The sequence below is a fragment of the Hydra viridissima genome, unplaced genomic scaffold (genome assembly GCF_058129835.1).
Source record: "Hydra viridissima isolate aposymbiotic clone 2 unplaced genomic scaffold, HvirCarnegie_v1 scaffold_10, whole genome shotgun sequence".
Classification (NCBI taxonomy): domain Eukaryota; kingdom Metazoa; phylum Cnidaria; class Hydrozoa; order Anthoathecata; family Hydridae; genus Hydra; species Hydra viridissima.
The window spans coordinates 5,680,273-5,702,740 of record NW_028324309.1 but is presented as its reverse complement, the minus strand read 5'-3'; the positions used below and the strand labels follow the sequence as shown (position 1 = coordinate 5,702,740).

Below are 22,468 nucleotides of genomic sequence, written 5' to 3'. Positions count from 1 at the left end.
TAAAAGAAAAAAACATGATTGTTTCTTTATGTTTTCTTTTCTTTTTTCTGTTTCTTTCTAAATTCTTATTTTTAAAGTAAACAAATTTAAAATCAATTATGTCAAATATGAGGTTAAATTAATAGAACTTCCACTCCGATTACTCTTTCTCCTCTAGTAAGGTACGCAGATTAAAAGTAGTTAAAAGTAGGTAACAGTTAATAATCTCTGGATTAAATGAAGATATGAGCCAATTTAAAAATAGAAAATAAAACTCTAGAGACTTGGAGTGCATTACTAAATGCCGAAACATTCGACGATTCTGCAGTTTTATTGAAGGATTTAAAGTTTAATGCAGTAAATTTTCGGATAAGTGCATTTCGTTCGTTATTCATAACCTGTATGAGAACTGGAAAGGAAATCGAACCACTAGTCCCTTTTATTACTTTAGCCTTTTTGTTTTGGTAGTGGATATGAAAATTTTTCATGATCAGATTTCATAATCAATATCTTGACATTCGTCGGTCATTGTTTCCTGCTTTTGTCTTAAGCGCATTTACAACAAGATAGGCGACAGGCCAAACCATTTTAACAAAAGACAGTTCAAACTTTCTGACATTGGAATCATAAATTCGGTTTGAATAACACTAATGACCTTACTTTGTGTGCGGGGAGTTTTGGATAACGTACCAGTAACCAGTTGAAGAAGGCGAAGTTGTTGGTTTGGCTTGCGTTAACAGCACAACGGTTTTTTTTTTGGGCGTTATGACTAAAAACAAGAAAAGTTTTACAGGCAGTTGTAAACAGCCCTAATTTAACTTTTGTACTATGTTTCAATGTCTAAATGACACATTGACGGATTTGTTGCAATCCTAAATCAATGTTTAAGTTTTAAAAAGTCAGTAAAAAAATTTTTTTTTTTTTTTTTTATTGATTGCAGCAAAATATTTAAACATTAATTAGCAATATTATATTACAAGAATAAAAAAAAAAACATTAAAAAAATTTTTTAATTTTTTAAATTCATTCCAAAAGTCTTTGGCCAGACCAATAATTGACAAATAATGGCAATTTATTTATTTCAACATTGATAATAATGGCAATTTATCTAATTGATCATTGACAAATAATGGTAATTTACTCAATGAAGAATCATCCAGCTGTTGCGAGTAAAAATATCAGAGAATAGAGTAATCTATCGCTTAGCAACCTGAGAAAGACTTAGAAATAGCTAAGAAAACCTACTGCATAAAGTTTCTTCTTTAGACACTTGGAAGCTGATTTAGATTTTTTTTCTTTTAGGATTCTAATGCACCAGAAGTCTTTCTTTCGATAGACCCACTTTTGAGAAACCTATGATAGATGTTATACAGAGTTTTCCGTTCGTTTCTTGTGTGTCCAAGTTTCTTTATGACAGTAGAAGGTTGATTTCCTTGTTGAAATAAAGCAACAATTGTGATACGACAGTCTCTTTCATTCATCACTGTAACTTAACGAAGAGAGTACAAAGAAGATGTGGTGTAAATAATCTACTATTTATCGTTGGCAGATATTTAAATATTTAATGGATAAATTTGACACATTTGATACCTATAATAAGCAAAATACGATATTGTGTATCCACTCTCTCTCTCTCTCCCTCTCTCTCTCCCTCTCTCTCTCTCTCTCTCTCTCTCTCTTTCTCTCTCTCTCCCTCTCTCTCTCTCTCTCTCTCTCTCTCTCTCTCTCTCTCTCTCTCTCTCTCTCTCTCTATATATATATATATATATATATATATATATATATATATATATATATATATATATATATATATATATATATATATATATATATATATATATACAGGGCCGGTTTAACCACTAGGCGAACTAGGCGGCAAGTTTTCTATGGTGGCACTAAAACTAGCTACATAAAAAATAAATATATTAAAAACATTTCTAAAATCTTTTTCAAATCTCTTTGAATTAAATTTAGGAGATTTGAAAAAGTACTCTTTTAAATCGCGTCAAATAAAACAAAACAATCAACTTTGATACTTTTGTTTCATTTGACGCGATTTCCTTTTTCTTTTATACTTTTTATACAGAGTTTTCATTACTCATTTATAGAAAATTTTAGCACGTTTAACTTTATTGAGAAAATTGTTTTTGCTGGCGTCTTAATTCAGAAATAGTAAGAAACTAATTTTAATTAAATATTCTGATAGCAATTACGAAGTAGTATAGTAACAAATTAACTGATTTATATTGTATTTTTATACTAATAGAGTGTTATTCTTTATATTTATGGAGCTTTAAAAGTTTTAAAAGGTATCTTTAAAACTTTTATAAAGTAGTTAAAATAATATTTTAATTTAAAGATATAATAGATGCACGAGGTGATCATAATTTCTATTATTTTTAGCAGTTTCCTTTGTTATTTCAATCAGCGATGGCAGAAAGAAAAAAATTGTCTGGTGCGCAATATTGTAAACGACGGACTGCAAATGAAGGGTTTATAACAAAACAGGCTGGTTCTTTGTTAAAGTATTTATGTTCACCGCAGAGAAATGAAAATGGCACAGATGAGTTAAAAAATCTAGTTGAAGCAGACAGAGAAGCCGATGAGATGACTGTATCAGAAGAGTTTGAATTACATAATGTAATACACGTAGCACACAAAGAATCTGAAGTGCATAAAATTGATAAATTCTCTGGTCTATATGCTAAATAAAGCGGTCCGCCTACTTGGGTCGTAATAGATGATGAAACGCGACAACTTTTGATAGAATATGTACCAAAACAATTCGAACAGTTTGACTTTCCTAAGGATTGTATGCAAAGAAAATTTTCAAAAAACCATTAGAACCGCCGGCTTGTCAATGGAGATGAGGTTCACAGGCATTGGCTGCAGTATTTTGTAAGTAATGACTCTGTGTATTGCTTCTGCTGCAAACTGTTTACTAGTAGCACAACAGCTGCGTCATCTCTTTCTTCCAATGGTTCACATAATTGGAAAAACATGTCCGCAATTCTGTCAGGGCATGAGAAAAGCAGTGAACATCTAGAGAATTTTCAGTCATGGAAAGAGTTTGAGCTGCGACTTCGAAACAATAAAACAATTGATGCCGAACATTTTTGTCTTCTTAAAAATGAAGAACAGTATTGGCAGTAAATCTTGAAACGGCTGATAGCTTTAGTTAGAGCTCTTGGTATGCAAAATCTTGCTTTTCGTGGAACACATGAGAAACTGAACACTGCTGATAACGGAAACTTCCTGAAATTTGTGGAATTTTTAGCTTTGTTTGACCCACTTAAGGATGAGCATCTTCGAAAGATTAAAGACAATGAAACACATGTACATTACCTTGGCAAAGACATACAAAATGAATTGATTCATCTTTTATCCAATGCAATCAAACAAAAAATTCTAACATCTGCTCATGATGCTAAGTGCTTTTCAAAAATTATAGATTGCACGCCTGATGCTGGTCATGTTGAACAAATGACTATAATCATTCGCTTTTTGGATGTGATTTCAAATCCAGAAAATGGCATTGCAGGAGAGATTAAAGGAGACAACTGGTGCTGGTATGGCTGAAACTTTTATTAAGCAGTTAGGCAAGATATCTTTATCCGTTGAAAACTTACACGGTCAAGGATATGACAATGGCAGAAATATGAGGGGGAAAAATAAGGGTGTCCAACGAAGAATTTTAGATGTCAATCCCCAAGCATTGTTTATTCCTTGCTGTGCCCATACCTTGAATTTGGCTGTTAATGATGCTGTTAAATGTAGCTTTGAAGCAGCAGCCTTCTTTGATCTGGTGCAACGTGTATATGTATTCTTTTCTGCATCAACTCGTCGCTGGGAAGTTTTAACACGACATATTTCTAATCTCACTGTTAAACCACTGAGTGAAACAAGGTGGGAAAGGAGAATTGATGCTTTAAAGCCTCTCCGTTATCAACTTGGTGATATCTACGATGCTCTGGCAGAGATTGCGAACGACACAAATTTAACAGGAGCATCTGGTAATTCAATACGGGTAGATGCACGGTTTATAGCAAATGCTATTTTTAGTTTTAAGTTTGTCGTTTCTCTGGTTGTTTGGTACGACGTGCTGTTTGAGATCAATATAACTAAAAAGCAACTTCAGGCAAAAAATTTAGATATGCATGGCGCCATAAACTTAAAAAAATAAAGAAGTTTCTTGTAAATCGCAGAAATGAAATGGAGTTTAAGGAAATACTTGTAGATGCAGTTGAAACTGCAGTCAGTTTAGAGATACCTGCACTTTTTGAACCCGAACCAACCCGTATCAGAAGAAAGAATAAACAGTTTACGTATGAAGGAGATAACGAACCTATTCAAGATCCAAAAGAAAAATTAAAAATAAACTTTTACTTTGCTATTCTTGACATAGCAATACAATCGGTTGATGAAAGATTTACTCTTACACAAACGATAAGTTCGTGGTTTGGTTTTCTCCATGATGCTCACAGTTTGCAGAGTGTAACAAGCAAAGAACATTGTTTGAATCTTGAGAAAGCTTTGCAACATGGAGACTCCAAAGATATCGATGCAGTTAATCTATGTAGTGAACTGAAATCAATTTAAAGATGAGTTGAAAGGTGTACATTGCCCCTAGATTTACTAAACTTTATATCAAAATATAATTTAACAGGTTGTGTCCCCAACACTGTTATAGCTTTAAGAATCCTCTTGACACTTCCAATTTCCATGGCTAGCGGTGAGCGAAGCTTCTCAAAACTCAATGTAAATTCCGAATGTAAATTCAAAATGTAGTAACATAACTTAATCATTTCTTTGTGAAAGTAAGTTGGGGAGGGCGCAGTGTGTCAGATTCGCCAAGGGTGCCAAATACTCTGGCGCCGGCCCTGTATATATGTGTGTGTGTGTGTGTGTGTGTGTGTGTGTGTGTGTATAAATGCTATACCTGCATAAGAAGTACAAGATTATCCTTTTTTTTTTCTTCTTTCTTTCTTTCTATCTTCCTTCCTTTCTTTCTTTTTTGACGTCAGAGCATACCGTAATTTTGTAATTTTGTAACGGTTTTATTATTTTTAATTTTTATTACATGGCTGATGATTGCCGTAAAGCATCAAACTTTAAGTACAATACATAGTTGTTATTTCTTCGTTTTATATCTATATGTATATTGCTCTATTTATAAAAAATATCGAGCACTCTTACACGATATATATATATATATATATATATATATACATACATACATACATACATACATACATACATACATACATACATACATACATACATACATAGATACATACATACATACATACATACATACATACATACATACATACATACATACATACATACATACATACATACATACATACATACATACATACATACATACATACATACATACATACATACATACATACATACATACATACATACATACATACATACATACATACATACATACATACATACATACATACATACATACATACATACATACATACATACATACATACATACATACATACATACATACATACATACATACATGCATACATACATACATACATACATACATACATACATACATACATACATACATACATACATACATACATACATACATACATACATACATACATACATACATACATACATACATACATACATACATACATACATACATACATACATACATACACAAGATGATTCACTAACTCTTCACAATAATAAGTGATAAAGCGTTAGAAGAAAAATTAAGTACAACTGAGAAAAAAAACTAAACACGAAGACCCGTAAATGATAAAGCAAAAAAAAAGAGTTAAGTTAAAAACACTGAGAAAAGACGTAAAAGCAAAGACTCGTAAATGATAAAGCGACAATTAGAAAAGTCAAAAACAATGACTAGAAAAGACTTACACACGATGATTCACCGTTCTATCACATAAGTAAAACGATAAAACGGAAAGAAGAAAAGTTGAAAACAACTGAGAAAAGACGTAAAAGCAAAGACTCGTAAATGATAAAGCGACAATTAGAAAAGTCAAAAACAATGACTAGAAAAGACTTACACACGATGATTCACCGTTCTATCACATAAGTAAAACGATAAAACGGAAAGAAGAAAAGTTGAAAACAACTGAGAAAAGACGTAAATATGAAGACTCATCAACCTGCCATTTAAATAAACGAAAAGATATCGCAACTGGAAAATAAGCAAAAAACTATGAAAGCTCAAAAAAAAGAGAGTCTAAGAGAATTGGAGAGATAGAGATTAGAGCGACTGATGAGTACGGTCGTCTCTTTGCAAAATTGGGAGAAGAGTTTTACAAGGAGAAGGAAGATGTAATTTTAAAGAGAAAATTTTAAGAAAGTTTTAAGAAGAATTTTAAAAAGAGAGAGAACTTTGTGATAAGAAGAGTACTTTGATGAACAAGCAGTTTTACAAGCAGTTTAACAAGCAGTTGAATAAAAGAAGAAAAGAAGATTTTGATATTGGTTGTTGGAGAATAGCCAAAAGATTTAATTAAAGAAGAGATATTTGTAATAAAAGAAGACATAAAAGAAAGAGGAGTAATTGATATAAACAGTATTAAACATTGCAAGAAGCGTAAGCGAATATTATTTGTATTATATAAAAGTTATATGTATGAGTGCTAACCATTACACAATAAAGCATTTGTTGAGTTTTATTACATTATAGAATATATTGAGGACGGCGAATATAAGTTTAGCCCTTTTAGATTAAATCTTCCCCATTACCTATTACCTAACTATCCCCAAGCCTCGCCCTTATATAACCAAGTACTCTCCAGACTACTAACCTCGATCCCAACTTCCATATATCTATTCCACATAACTCTAAACCCAAATCTTACCCTTACCCTTACCTTCATTAACTAAATAACAAACAAACATTAAATAAACATTAAATTATATATATGATTAAAACACTTAAAAAAAAGTCACCCTCACAATATGTACCATTCTATTGGCTAGCTGTTCAAATTATTCAGTAGAATCATTTAACAATCCTCTGATGAGGTCTTTTTCAAAACCTTCTGGACTGCTCTGCGTTTATCAGTGTATTCAGAATCAATTGACATCACGATGTGAAAAGTTTCAGCAGTAACAACGTAGGAGATATGAATAACCACTGACGCGTTTTAAAATATTAGAACTTTTATTGATAAAACATCTTAGATAAAATCACAGCTAAGAAAATGTTATGAGTATAAAATGGTAGCACATAAAAAAAAATAGGTAAAATGTATGTATGTATTTATATATGTTTTGTTTGTACATCTGTGTATATATATTAGGGTTATGAAAAAACCAAACATAATAAAATAAAAAATGAAATAGGTATTGGATATATTATTTAATATGTTTTTTTATTCTAAAAGGACTTTAAAAGTTTTTTTCTAAGAAAACTTTGTTGTATTTAGATATTGAAACCAAGGAAAGATCATGGTAACAACACGGTTTGTTTTAATTAATTTCAATTTTTCTATTTTTAATTTTTTTCAATTTTGTCTGCAAATAACACCTTAGAAAATCACTACTAACCAATAATTTGGGATCATCCAACAAAAAATGAAAAAACATGGGATTATTTTTTATCGCACAGCTCCAATCGCTCCAATCACCAATCGCTCTGTTTTGTTTCGCTTGTAGAACCTGATACACTAAGTTTTTTTCTTCCTCTTTTTGGGACCTTAAACATTATTACTGCAAGGTATGATTTTAACTTCATCGCTTAAGAACTGATTCTTTTAAAGTTTCAGTTGAAATATTTATGCATGCAGAATAAACAGTAGTTGGTTTTGTTTATAAAGTGAAAATGTTATCATTTTGGTGATATCTGCCAGTGCCAAACAATATTCAAAGAGCTTTTTTGGTGAAGTGTGCTTTGAAACAGTAGGATTGTGACATCTGTTGATTAAAGATATCTATTTATTTAGCTAAACAGAGAGTTTTGTAATAATGGAAATATGTAAAACGGTTATCAGCAAAAAATTACCGACTACAAAACGAAATGGTTTCAAAACAAAAACTGTTTTACATCTGCACAAAATTTTTAATGTTATTTAGTATATTTCACGTTCACAAAAGTAGGCGTAAGATTGCAGTATTTGTAACGATGGGGCAAGGGTGGGGGAAGTGGGTAGCTATCTATACATTCACTGCTATTGTACTTGGTATTTTCATTGGGATCAAATACGTGATTTGGATGATTATTATATTTATTATGATTATTAATTTATGATAATTAATTATGATTATTATGGCTTTGCGTTATCATTAAACAAGAAAATATGTGCAGATGAGTTAGGTTGAAAGTTGAAGGTTCGGATTTTTGATTTATTGATGAAATAATGATTTTTTTTTATTACGAATTTAATATAAATGTTTCTTTTATTAAATTTTAATAAGAACAAGAAGTGCTATTACTATTTTACATGACTAAAAGGAAATCTCACGTCTTTTTACAATGTTTAAACCACGAACAGTTTGGATATTTGATAAATCCATGAGTAATGAACTTAGATTCATCGTTGATACATCAGACTAGATAAAACATTACAGATACCATCGCACTCCGGTAAAAAGTAAGAAATGCAATATTCGGATGGAAAAAGTCCAAAACTGTGAGCTCATTGAGACACCAAGATCAATCCAAATCTAAATGAAATTTTTATGCATTGTGTAAATTGCTGAACTTTGCCCAGCTGTTACTTATTAAAGTTATACAAAAATCGTTTTTTGCTACAATCTGCACACGCATGTTGCAATGGAAAATCGCTTCAGTTTGTAAAATTTTTTATTTATTAAATTAGTAAGTAAGATTTTAAACATAAATTTTTTTTGACAGCAACAGGTTTAAGTTGTATATGTAATTGTATGTAAGACAGATTATGCACTTAAAACTATAGCTTAAAGGTCACTATAAAATAAAATGAATAAAACTAAAAGTTAACCGATTAAAATGAAAGTCTTAGCCACGTGAAACGTTTCGGTGAACAAAAATATAAAATGTTGTTCGGTTTCGATTCGCATAAACACCTTGTAAATATAAAAGGGTTTTTAATTAAAATTATAAAAGTTAAACTCATCATTTAGGTTGCTACTTTTAAATTGTAATTTAAAAGTGGAAAACGTTGCAGAAAAAAAAGGTTGCTAGGTAACCTTCTCTATAAACACATTTGTTGTTATATTTATTCATTTCTTTAGAATAAATTTATTGTTTGCAATTAAATAAAAAGTGAGCAAAATACGTTATGCTTCCTTCAGAATTTTTTATATTTTTAAGCGCTAATGGCAACGTAGTAAAACAGAATAAAACTCAATATTCAAGTTCAACTTTATCTCTTTCCCTTTTTACTTTTCCGACCTTTTAGTTCGTAATTCAAAAAGCTTTTGTTACAAAATATATTTCTTTAATCATAGAACTTTGTTTATCACCTGAAAACTTGTCCCAAGTTAGCTAAACCAACTTTTAAACAAAAAAAATTTAAATAGATAACAAAAACATAAAACAAAGCAAAATTATAATAACATTGATAAATAACTTATTCGACAAAAGATTTAAAAAAATCTAGACCATGATAAAAATCTAAATAAACAAGAATACAAATAATACTATTTCATAGGTAAAATATTTGTTATTTTTAAAAATAGTTGTTTTTACAAATATTTATTGTTTTTTTTTTTTTTGTTTTTTTTTTATCCTTACGTTTATTTAACGACAGTTGAAATTAGCTGCGTTATTTACTTACAAATATTTTACCTATAAATTCTTTACTCAGTATATTGATAATAAGATATTTTAACCGACCTTTGTCAAAAACTATTGGTTACATTTTAACAGAAAACGACTTGAAATATTCAAGTTCCTTTAAAGAAAAATGTTGCGAGCATCTTATTAATCTTTAACACACATAAATCAAACTCGTTTAAAACCGAACAAAATTTGACTGAGACTGATTTAAATGGCCTAAGATACCAGATCGGTTTGGATATGTTCTTAAAGTAGGAATTATCTTTTATGAAATTAATACATAGTACTACGAAAGACAGTGAAGATTTTAAATACAGCGATATATATAGCGTATATAGTTTAGAATCTGGTAAGTTGCACTATATCTATTATCCTCTAAAGTTTATTCCTTTTTTAAAGTCATATATATTTTTATTCTATTTAAATTCATTTCTAAACTCTCTGCCGTACTTTTAAAAGCAAAAAAGTAAAAATAATATAGGCCGACTCTTTTTTAGTTGTATTATTAGCACGTGGATGAATTATGCTTCCTCACTATTGGTTATTTGTAAACTACTTTTTGGAAAACATTAAAAGTTTTTTTTGTTGTTATAAACCAGCATAGATTTGGCATAGATTCAATCAGATGTATACATAATTCCCTCAAAATTTTGTTCCAAATTTTTTTAGTGCACACTTCAATTGCGCAATTCTTTCCACATTTTCTCTTGATAATTTCTTGTAAATCCATGACCAAATATTTTCGATTGGGATCAGATCTGGAGATCGTGCTGGCCATTGGTATTTGTAAGCCTTTTTTTCAAAACTTTTGAGATTCTTTTAGATCAAAACTAGAAAGAAAGAATTTAACAATTAATCAATTAACCATGTTGACTGTTAAGCTTTAATACTTTTAAAAAACCACTTTAAAACTAACAAAATCTTACAGTACTTTTCAAAACTTTGCATGTTTTTTAAAATCATTTGAATTTCGTTAAAGCATTTAGAGTTAATCGAATGTCTTTGTAGTATTGACATTAAAATTGTAATTAATGTAGCGAATATTGAACAATAAACAATTTTCTTTTAGAATTAAAACAAAATGAAAAAGAAGTTCATGGTAGTTCTAGCTTTATCATGCTTAACAATTTTATGCATTAACTTCACGGCTAAGTGGACTTCGTATCCAAAATTAATTCAGCCAACTCCAAATTGCCGAAGCAAGCCTAACAAAACCATATACCAGCCTAGATTCCATTCCTTAAAAGAAATACATCAACTTATCTGGCAACAAATTCATACCCTGCAAGAACATGGTGATTGTGAAAAAAAGAAAGTCTTGCTGTGTAGAAATGTCGAAAACTTTTCCGGATTCGGATCCAATGTACACCGATACGGCGTTTGCATGCAAGTTGCCTACGGATTGGGGAGAACATTTTTTATTCACCAGGATGAGTATAGTCATTTTAACGGCGTGTTTCAGTGGGTTAAGCCAGAATCTAAAAAGTGTGGCTATTTGAAAAATAAATATCTTTTTAACAAAACTAATGCATGTAATGCTCAAAGCTCTTCATGTTACTTCAATAATGGCTTTGATATTGACAATTCTCATCAGGTCATTGAGTTTAATACAATGAAACAAATGGCTCCTTATCCAAGACACATACCTGGTACGTTACCAGAGGAACTGAATAAAAACTTGCTGTATCTTGGAATAAAAACTCCTTGGATATGGTTTACATCACAATTCCTTGGATATTTACTTCTGAGGCCAAACATTAAGTTCATCACAACATTGAAAAGTATAAAACGAAAAATCAATTTCAAACCACCTGTTGTAGGTTTCCACATCCGACATGGTGATAAGTTAACTAGCGGTGAAGCCAAATATGTTAACGAAACTGTGTTTGTAAACGAAGCTAAAAGTTTTTTTAATCGAAATCGTGCACCTCGCAAACGTGTTTATATTGCTACTGACGACATCTCTGTTATAAATACTATTAGAAAGTTCGCTCCAAAGTTCGTGGCGTTAAACTTACCCAAGAGTTACTTATCACTTGGCTTGGGAGACTACTTTAAAAAAAATTTTTCTAAAGAAATAATCGAAAGCACATTGGTAGACTTACATTTGCTTAGCAGCTCTGATTACCTTGTTTGTGACATATCATCAAACCTTTGTAGGCTAGTATATGAGCTGAAGCAAGCATTGTTCCCTTTTAAGCAAGATGATATTTTGAAAGCTGTTGGAAAAGAGCAAGAGGTTTACTACAGATGGTGGAATTATATTTATCCGTTTTCATGGCATTTTAAGTATGGAATGAGCGCACCAGAAGGGCTGAAATACCAAAACGGCAAGTTTTTAAAAGCTGACAGTTTCATAACAACCTTACTCAAAGTGATAAACAACTTTCTTTCATATTTTAGAAACGTAAAACAACTAGACACCAACGCAAAACAGTTCACAGGCAACTGTTATGAACAAAAAGAACAGTTAGAATGGCCAGGGTCCCCATGCTACTACTTTTTTCCTTGTAAGCAGAATGAATAGAAAAGACTTTACAAAAGTAGAGTGAGTGAACCAATAAACAAGTGATAGTTTTTGATAGTAATAAAAATGAAAAGAATAGTAATGAAAATAAAAAAAATCAATAATAATAATAATAATAATAATAATAATAATAATAATAATAATAATAATAATAATAATAATAATAATAATAATAATAATAATAATAATAATAATAATAATAATAATAATAATAATAATAATAATAATAATAATAATAATAATAATAATAATAATAATAATAATAATAATAATAATAATAATAATAATAATAATAATAATAATAATAATAATAATAATAAAAATAAAAATAATAAAAATAATAATAATACTAATAATACTAATAATAATAATAATAATAATAATAATAATAATAATAATAATAATAATAATAATAATAATAATAATAATAATAATAATAATAATAATAATAATAATAATAATAATAATAATAATAATAATAATAATAATAATAATAATAATAATAATAATAATAATAATAATACTAATAATACTAATAATAATAATAATAATAATAATAATACTAATAATACTAATAATAATAATAATAATAATAATACTAATAATACTAATAATAATAATAATAATAATAATAATAATAATAATAATAATAATAATAATAATAATAATAATAATAATAATAATAATAATAATACTAATAATACTAATAATAATAATAATAATAATAATAATAATAATAATAATAATAATAATAATAATAATAATAATAATAATAATAATAATAATAATAATAATATAATAATAATAATAATAATAATAATACTAATAATACTAATAATAATAATAATAATAATACTAATAATAATAATAATAATAATAATAATAATAATAATAATAATAATAATAATAATAATAATAATAATAATAATAATAATAATAATAATAATAATAATAATAATAATAATGATAATAATAATAATAATAATAATAATAATAATAATAATAATAATAATACTAATAATACTAATAATAATAATAATAATAATAATAATAATAATAATAATAATAATAATAATAATAATAATAATAATAATAATAATAATAATATAATAATAATAATAATAATAATAATAATAATACTAATAATACTAATAATAATAATAATAATAATAATACTAATAATACTAATAATAATAATAATAATAATAATAATAATAATAATAATAATAATAATAATAATAATAATAATAATAATAATAATAATAATAATAATAATAATGATAATAATAATAATAATAATAATAATAATAATAATAATAATAATGATAATAATAATAATAATAATAATAATAATAATAATAATAATAATAATAATAATAATAATAATAATAATAATAATAATAATAATAATAATGATAATAATAATAATAATAATAATAATAATAATAATAATAATAATGATAATAATAATAATGATAGTAATGATATTAATAATATAAATTATAAGAACAACAATAATAATAATAATTATGGTAATAACAATAATATTAATAATTATAATGATAATAATAATCATAATAATATAAACAATGACAACAATAATAATAAGAAAAGTAAAAATAATAAAGATGATAATGATATAATTAAAGTACTAAAAATAATATTAGCAATAAAAATGATAAAAAGAGCAATCATGCTGATAACAATAACAAAAATGATAAGAAAAATTACGATGATAATAGTAATATAAATAAGTTTTGGCCCTGGTTAGGACCCCATGAATGCTTAAGATTTATGTTTTTTTGGTTTTCTTTTAAAAATTATTCTCTAATTTAGTGACGCTCTGTAGCAGTCCCTAATATTTTAAAAACTTGAAACAGAGTTTTACAATTACAAGAACCCTATTCCGTTTATATCTTTGAGAAGCTTTTTAATGTCGTCTACAGGATTTTGCACTGTTCTTTATGGTGTCTCACTAAAACGGTAAGGTTCGTTTGCCAGTTTCGTAATCTTTACGTGGTAAGAAGCCATATGCTAAAACCATGGCCAGATGCTAAAACCATGTGATGTAACAAATAAAATGTAAAAAAAAGTTTCTAGAAACTGGTTAAAAAGTTCTACTTGTTGAAAAAATTTAACTCTTTAAAAACAGAGTGAAAGCTTAAAAAAACAACAAAAAATTTAGGTGTTTTGTTTTTTCTGCAAAAACACGAAACTGTTTAAAAGTTTTTAACAGTTTGACTTTTTCGTTGAATGAAGAAGTAAAAATAAGACTGTCGACCCTAACGTTTTTGTTGATAAAAAATAACTTTATTAAGAAATAGTCAGATAACAGATTTCCTTAAAATATATTTTTAAACTCCTCATATGATGGCTATTTTCTGCTCATTCAATGTTCTTCCGATTCTTTTTCTTGGTGTAGTTATATTATATACTATAATATTTTTATTATTATTATAAACTTGAAATACTGACAGATTTTTTCTCCTGTCACCACTGATATTTCCAGCTGCGGAAAACACTCGTTCAGAGCTGGAGAAAGCTGTTGGAATTACCAATGTTCACCTAGCAAAGCGGAGAAGTTTGGAGTACTTAACTAATTGGTTCTTCCAGTAGCGAAGTATATCCTCATTATCGGCAAGTGGTGTTGTTGTTAAATAGTTTTCTAACTCTACCTTGATATCCGTCATCAATGAGTTCTTCCCTTCCGGGTTATCTAGCACTTTTCTAAAAGTTTGGGCCTTCAAACTTTTGGAAGACCTTCTTACATATCCAGTTGTGGTGTTTTCTTGTGGCTGTGTTTTTGTCTGCGTTTGTGTAATTGTTTTGAAGTGTGCAGTGGCGGATCAAGGGGGTGCTAGGGGGGGGGGGGCTATAGCCCCGGGCCCCACAATTTTAGGGGCCCCGATTCAAAGTAAATAATTTTTTATTAACTCTGAAAATTAAATCTTTTATTAACTTAAAAGAGCCAAAGTTAAATTTACTAAATTGTCTGAAAACAAAAGCACAAAAATAAAATAACTGTCGACAAAAACGCTGCGTTATATATTTTTTCCGGTCTTTGACAACGAAGGAGCGCAACTACTTCTACAAAAAAAAAATTTAGGGTTCGGACTGTCTGCGCAGATCTGCGCAGATATGCGCAGAAAGTATAATTTGTCTGCGCTGACGTCTGCGCAGACATCGGCGCCGACAAAATTTACTGCTTTGCAGACGATTTTTTTAAATCAACAAAAAAAGTTTTAAAGTTATAAAATGTTTTAAGTAATATTTTAACTTAATTATAAATTCAGTGATTAGTAACAATAGGAGTTTTCAAAGATTCTTACAGTAATAAAAAAATGTAATGCTGGCGCCTATTCGGTGATTTCTTGACATTCAATTTCATTGAGAATTGCACCTTCTTCAAGAATGTAATCAGTCTTGTCATTTGTGTCCATTAGCACTCTATTGGTATACAAGAATACCAGCTTTTCAACTCTCTCATTCGTAAGACGATTTCTTAGTCGCGAGTGAATAAATCGAAAGGTCGACCAAGCTCTTTCTGCTGTAGCCGATGAGCAGATCATTTCGTTAATAGGCTTAACAATTTCGTAAAGAGCAGGATATTTATCGCGACCGATAATGTTCCAATAATTTCGCGCGTTCATCTTGAATATTGTTTCCTTTCTTCTCTCAGGCAGCGCAGCCATTTCTCCTATAAAAGCAATCAACTCATCCTCAGTAGTGTCAGCAATTTCAGATTTGATCTTTTTGGCGAATTCAACTGTAGCAGTGATAAAATCGGTTTTATCTTCATTCAAATATAGACCTTCTGCGGCATTTTTGGGCGTTAACATGAAAGCAACTCCAATACCTGGTGTAAAGAGAAAATCGAGGCGAGATTGCACTTTTTGTTGTATGTCTTTATCGTCCATATATGAATTGTACATTTGACCAAAGTAATCATACACGAGAGACAATGGAGCTTCATCACTTTCTAGCTTTCCGATCACGTTGGAAGGAAATTCAATGCTTTTGACAAGCTTAGAGAGACTGTCCCAAAATGGGTTAGATTTTATCAATGCCATAACATCAGCAGATGTATTCTTTGGTTGAATTTCCTTCAGTAATGTACTTTCTTCGTCTACCAAATTATTAAGAACGTATTTTGATAGCTGGAGACTGCTTATTGATTTATAATAACTAAACCATCGTGTAGATACAGGCATGGACAATGAAAGAGAAATATTTGCTGCAATTCGTCTTTCATCAAACTTTGCTTTCACGATGTGATGATTTTTCACATATTTGATGATTTTTTCTGCGTCTTTGACTGTTTTTGTGGCCTCAGTTGTAGAAACTATATCCTTCACAAGCAAGTTGACTCCATGAGCTCCACATCCGCAAGCCGAGATGTGTGGATATTTCTCCTCAATGATCCTCCACGCTGATTTCATAACAGGAGCGTTGTCGCTTATGAAACTGGTAAATTTTTGTGAGCCAATCTTCTCAATAACTTGTAAGATTGCCGCGGCAATTGCAGATGAATTTTGAATGATTCCGAATTTATTTATCGAGGTGTAAAAAAAAGGCTTCTGATTGGGCCCTTTAATACAAAAATTCACTATGTGATCGCCTCTTATGTTCGTCCAGCCGTCAGACATTAGTGTTAAGTTTTTTTCAGAGTTCAAAATTTCATTTACAGAAGTAGAACATTTTGTGTATTGTTTGTCGAGCAGAGATCCTGATAAGGCTTTAGCATTCGGGATGACAGATGCGTACGATGGATTGAGCGACTTAACGAAATCCTTAAAGGCCTCCCATTCGACTAAACGAAATGATATACCCGTACGGTAAAAGAAATTAGCAAGCTTCGTATCGATATCATTTTTGAGCTCTTCATTAATTGGTGGATGTACACGCTGCGTCGGTGAATCAGTCGTAGACGGAACTTGCTGAGAATCATTGATTAGATGTGACGGTTTATAATTACGCTTTGAAAACAATCTTTTTTCCTCGACACTGGCGTTTGGACATGTTGATCTTTTATGCGCTGCAAGGCGTTCCTTTGACCATTGAACAGTTTTGTTGCATGCTAAACAAGTGTCAGAACGCTTCTCTCGATCAAGTTTTGTCAAATAATTCGAAATTTTGATGTTTTCCATTTTAAATATTTTGAATGACGAAAATACAAGATTTCTTGATTCTAAATCACTTTAAGTTGTAGTAAGAAACACTTACAAAAGTTTATATCGATTGATTATACGTAGCTCGAACCAAAAAGAAACAGATAAGTAATGAAAAAATCGTAAAAAGTAGATAATTATGCAAAAATAATTTCAGACATTTGATTCAGATAATTTAAATTTTTCTTTTCCATTAAAGTGTCTGCGCAGATATGCGCATATTTTTGTCTGCGCAGATCTGCGCAGACACATTTTCTGAATCCACTGGATATGTATTTTGTTATGTTTGCAAGTTGTTTTAAACCGATTACGACAACGTATTTGTCAAAAGTGGCTTTTGCAATTGGAAAAAAGCTAAACAAACTATTTTCGGCCACGAAAACAGCAAGGAACATATTCAATTATTGGTCTGCAATCTTAAATAGAATATTAGCGGTTATTCGTTTTTTAGCCGGAAGAGGTTTAGCATTTCGAGGCCATAATGAAGTTATAGGATCGTCAAATAACGGAAATTACTTAGGCATGTTAGAACTGTTGACTCAATTTGATCCAGTTTTAAAGCAACACATTGACACTTTTGCAAATAAAGGCAAATTAATGTAAATTATTTGTCTAAAGCTATTTGTGAAGAGCTAATTGATATTATGTCTCAAAAGGTTTTAACGCACATTATTACTGAAATAAAAAAAGCAAAATACTGGGGAATTATCGTAGATTCGACTCCTGATATTTCTCACGTGGATTAACTTTCTGTGATATTTCGTTATTATCTAAATGGCCACGTGTATGAACGATTTTTTTGTTTTCTACAAATTTAAAACCACGATGGTAAATCTTTGATTACGAAATTCTAGATCTACTGGAAAGATATGATATTGATATAACCAATTGTCGGGGACAGGCATACGATAATGCAAGCAATATGTCTGGTAAATATTCTGGATTACAAGCACGTTTAAAAGAGCGGAGTGAATTAGCTTTTTATGTCCCCTGCGCTGGACATTCTTTAAATTTAGTAGGGCAGTGCAGTGTCAGTGAGTGCATCAATTCTATCAAGTATTTTGGCGTTCTCCAGAGTTCGTATTCATTTTTTGTAGCTTTAACACAGATGGGATTTATTGAAAGGAAATCATGCTACACTCAAGCGTCTATCAGATACACCATGGTCATGTAGCTCAGATGCTTCAAAAAGTTTAGTAGAAAATTTTGATGGGATTCATGCAGCGCTATGTCATATAGCTGAGGATACAGAAGAAAAATCTGATACTCGTCATGAAGCTTTGTATTTATTAAATAAGTTCACTAAGCTAGAGTTTGCATTCATGGGTGTACTTTGGCATCACATACTTAAGAGGTTTAATGCAGTTAGCAAATTTCTTCAAAAAGTTGAATTAGATTTGCATACAGCAAGCAGTATGTTACTTTCACTAATTGACTTTGTAAAAAACTTACGAAACGACTTTACAAGATTTGAGAATGAATCAAAAAATCTTAGCTCGTTTATTGAAAAAGACTATTCGGATAAGAACAAAAGAAAGCTAATTAAAAAATTGAGCAACGGAGAAAACCAAGTTGATTCTTTAAGCGTATCCGACAAGTTTCGAGTGAATACATTTTTTGTCATTATTGACAAACTTGTGACACAATTCACTATAAGAAGTGATGGTTACAACCACGTAAATAAGTTATTTGGATTTCTATCGAAGCTGTTAACTATTAGTACCATGGAATTGCAAGTTAGCACGAAAAAAATTGTAGAAGTGTACTCAAATGATTTAGAAGATAGTTTCATATTTGAAATAGAACAATTTGTAACATTATTAAAGTTGCAGCCTCCGAGTTTTTTTTGCATAAAAAAGATAAATCTAAGACTGGAAACACATTGATTCCTCTGCATGTTATAAATTGGATTGTTGAAACCGATATTATTGATGTATTTCCAAATGTTTATATAGCATATCGCTTGTTTCTAACTATTCCCATAACAAATTGCGAGGCTGAGAGATCATTCTCTACTCTTAAAAGAGTTAAGAACATGCACCGATCAACAATGGTCCATAGTCGTTTAAGTAATATAGCAAGATTAACTATTGAGTCAAAATGATTAGAAACTTTGGATTTCAGCGATGTGATTGCAGAGTTTGCGGGGAAGAAAAGCAGAAAACAATCACTCAACTTAATAAAATAAATATAAAATTTGTATAAATATCAGTGATAGCGTTTTCAAGAAAGTCTTTGTTTTACTCATTTTTGTCGTTGTTAGTGAAACGGGGCCTCCTACTTTTAAATAGCCCCGGGCCCAACATGTTTGTATATGCGTATTATAAAACTTTAGCTCCACATTTGGGAAATCTGTCATTCATTTCCAACCAGTAATGATCAGCGACCTCTTTCATCATGGGATGCTACGGCAATAAGTAAATCCTTTGACTTGTGAGAGTTATTGAAGGAGCCAACCAGCTCTGCCATCTTATCACTTAAATTTCTCCACAACTCAATTTCGGTACAGTACTTTGCACTATCAAGTTTAATTGATGAACAACACACCAGAACGCATCATTTATAACACAATCCTTTCCGGATTTTTTGATGTTTGCTCCACCATTGCATGTTATTGTTATGCGCACATTTGGTCCCAAGTTTAGGTCTTTAATAAAGCTATCTAATCTTTTTTGCGATTTCTTCCGATGAATATTTGCCAGCAAAGTGTTGTATATATTGTAATCATAATAATATAATAATCATGTGCTAAGGAATTATTTGAGCAAATCACAGGTACAAAAAAATGAATATTTTTTTTCAAGTTAGTAAGCTATTATGATAATATTCATTCTTGTTTTTAAAGAAATTAGTTGTAATGATGGCCTATTTCATTTTATTAGAAAATTGTTGTGAGCCAACCCCACCCCCACCCTTCCAATAACCTTCCAATAATATTGCGGTAAATGTTAAACTTAGGTACTTACTCTGCTACAAAAAATTAGGTGTCTTACATAATATTTTTCAATAAAATTTTTGACACATATAAAAAATTAGTTTTTTAACTGCGCCCAATACATTTAAAAAAATACTCAACATACCTTCGATATTTACATCTGAACAGCAACGAAGTTTTTCAGAACATTAAATTCAATAACACCAGTGAAAACTGCAAAAAAAAAAAAAAACAAAGACAAAAATGACGTTTAATTATTCTATTTTATAAAAAATACCTATGTTGATATGAAATTAAAAATAACACAACAAAATACATTCTTACAACACATACGCCAACCCCGCTATAATTAAATGGTCGAAGACTTTGATTACAAAATCCAGTCTGGTTTTTCGTCCAGTGCGGTTAGATTAGATAAAAGAGTCAAAAGAATCGGTTTTAAGAATTTAAGCAGAAATAGAAGCGGAAACGGCTGAGTTGGGATCGCTTCTAATGGAACTACCAAATGAAAAGTCGGTTTTAGTGGCTTTTGATTTTGTAATGACCTAGATTGATTGAAAGCCTTGACTTAGATCACCAATACGAAATCAAAGCAAAATTGTTCAATATGTGGAGCCAAGCCAAATGAATGAGTGACATTAAACATTTAAATAACTTAATTCTTGTGGAGGCCTTTTAATTGTCACCATTTCATGCTTGGATCCGGAACCAAGGGGAAGGTCGGCAGCACTCCTCCCCTCATTCCTCAGAAGTATTACATATCTGAGTACAATTGGCAGTGTTGTCTGTTTTTATCGATTTTGGATAAGTTGAAGTATATTTTTAACAGTTTGTTTGATGTATTTGTGTTCACTAGTCTTCGACAGTAGTGCTATAGGTAAGTGTCTTGTTTGAAGCTTAAAGTTTGAGGATTACTTTAACATACAATATTACACAGTATCTGTTGATGAGTTAACAAAAAATAATTTTTACTCTAACCATGGCGATGGGGTAGGTTGACCCAGCACAAACATGGCTTTGGTGGTTGATGCAATTGGCAAAAGTGTGCCCCCATATTTTATCTTTCCAAGAGTTAACTTTAAGTCCCACTTTATTCGTAATGGACTGATAGGGTGTGATGGATCAGACCATTCTTTAGGCTGGATGACAGAGAAAAATTTTCTTAAATATGTTAAACATTTTGCCACTCACACACGTTGCTCAAACAACCGTCCTTGTCTTATTTTGTTTGACAACAAAGAAAATGGGATCACACTTTTATCCTTTCCAGCACACTGTAGCCATAAGCTACAGCCATAAGATAGAAGTGTTTACAGTCCTTTTAAAAAGTTTGTTAACTCAGAGTGTGATGCGTGTGATACGTATGACTATCTATTATGTATCAGGTAGAGTAAGAACAGCACTTCCTAAAGCTATAACTCCAAGGAACATAATGAGTGGCTTCCAAGTAACGGGAGTATATCCATTTAACAGAGATATTTTTTCAGAAAAATACTTTTTGCCATCTTTTATATCAGATAGACCAGATCCTGATGTTGGTTTCTCCACTGCAGATTAGAACACATCCAAACAAACAAATCTCAATAGATCGATTGCCGATGTATCTACTTCAAAGGAAGGAAATTTTCCAGATTTAAATAAAATACCAGATGCCACTCCTAACCCTTAACTTTTACCAAATCCTGAAGAAGTAAAGCCTTTTGAAAAAGCTATGTCTAGGAAACAGAGAATAAATAGGCCTAAATATTGGAAACAAGTTTCTGTTATATTAACAGATATCCTTGTTAAAAAAGATTTAGAACATGAACAGAAGACATCAAAAGAAAAAAAAGAAAAGGCTTTAAAACAAAAAAAATAAAACACATACTTAAAAACTATTCTCTACCAAAGTAGGTGATCCAAATTATTCTAAAACCAACAAGATTCAATCTTGTCAAATTAAGAGAAAGAAACCGAACAAGAAAGATGAGGAAAATGACATTGAAGATGAGAACGAAGATATTTTGATTATTTATTTAAGGAGATTACATCGCCTTAAATAAAGCATTTTAAAAGTATTCACAAACTTATATAAGCTTTCA

At 30.0% G+C, this 22,468-nt stretch overlaps 2 protein-coding genes, 2 long non-coding RNA genes and 1 pseudogene across 14 annotated transcripts; 2 read left to right on the top strand and 3 right to left on the bottom strand.

The window, feature by feature from the left end:
* Positions 1-74: 74 nt before the first annotated feature.
* LOC149882812 (uncharacterized) lies at positions 75-9,145 on the bottom strand. Its single transcript, XR_016456158.1, has 3 exons — positions 8,958-9,145; positions 7,546-8,661; positions 75-748 (listed from the first exon to the last, which is right to left on the bottom strand). It is a non-coding gene; the product is annotated as an uncharacterized LOC149882812 (long non-coding RNA).
* Positions 7,008-12,322, top strand: LOC145188163 (alpha-(1,6)-fucosyltransferase-like). 11 transcript variants are annotated; one of them, XM_090099547.1, is made up of 4 exons: positions 7,193-7,246; positions 7,425-7,460; positions 10,427-10,537; positions 10,827-12,322. In XM_090099547.1, the coding sequence occupies exon 4, from the start codon at positions 10,839-10,841 to the stop codon at positions 12,282-12,284; it is 1,446 nt and encodes a 481-aa protein (XP_089955673.1). In that variant the 5' UTR covers positions 7,193-7,246; positions 7,425-7,460; positions 10,427-10,537; positions 10,827-10,838; the 3' UTR covers positions 12,285-12,322. The 11 variants fall into 11 exon arrangements, 7 of the variants coding, with proteins under 7 accessions (XP_089955673.1, XP_089955671.1, XP_089955674.1 ...); XR_016456157.1 differs by lacking the exons at positions 10,427-10,537; positions 10,827-12,322 and adding an exon at positions 7,607-7,683 and having other exon boundaries at positions 7,008-7,239; XR_016456155.1 differs by lacking the exons at positions 10,427-10,537; positions 10,827-12,322 and adding an exon at positions 7,607-7,683 and having other exon boundaries at positions 7,016-7,246.
* LOC149882809 (uncharacterized) lies at positions 9,816-22,375 on the bottom strand. The gene is made up of 3 exons (XR_016456159.1): positions 22,255-22,375; positions 20,533-20,600; positions 9,816-10,587 (listed from the first exon to the last, which is right to left on the bottom strand). It is a non-coding gene; the product is annotated as an uncharacterized LOC149882809 (long non-coding RNA).
* On the bottom strand, positions 15,586-17,636 carry LOC149882811 (uncharacterized). The gene has a single exon (XM_090101140.1). The coding sequence runs from the start codon at positions 17,429-17,431 to the stop codon at positions 15,641-15,643; it is 1,791 nt and encodes a 596-aa protein (XP_089957266.1). The 5' UTR covers positions 17,432-17,636; the 3' UTR covers positions 15,586-15,640.
* Positions 21,399-22,193, top strand: LOC149882810 (uncharacterized; annotated as a pseudogene).
* Positions 22,376-22,468: the final 93 nt, after the last annotated feature.

What these genes read in the sequence shown, in the direction of transcription:
- LOC149882811 (XM_090101140.1), bottom strand. Translation starts at nt 17,431, where the DNA reads ATGGAAAACATCAAAATTTCGAATTATTTGACAAAACTTGATCGAGAG.
- LOC145188163 (XM_090099547.1), top strand. Translation starts at nt 10,839, where the DNA reads ATGAAAAAGAAGTTCATGGTAGTTCTAGCTTTATCATGCTTAACAATT.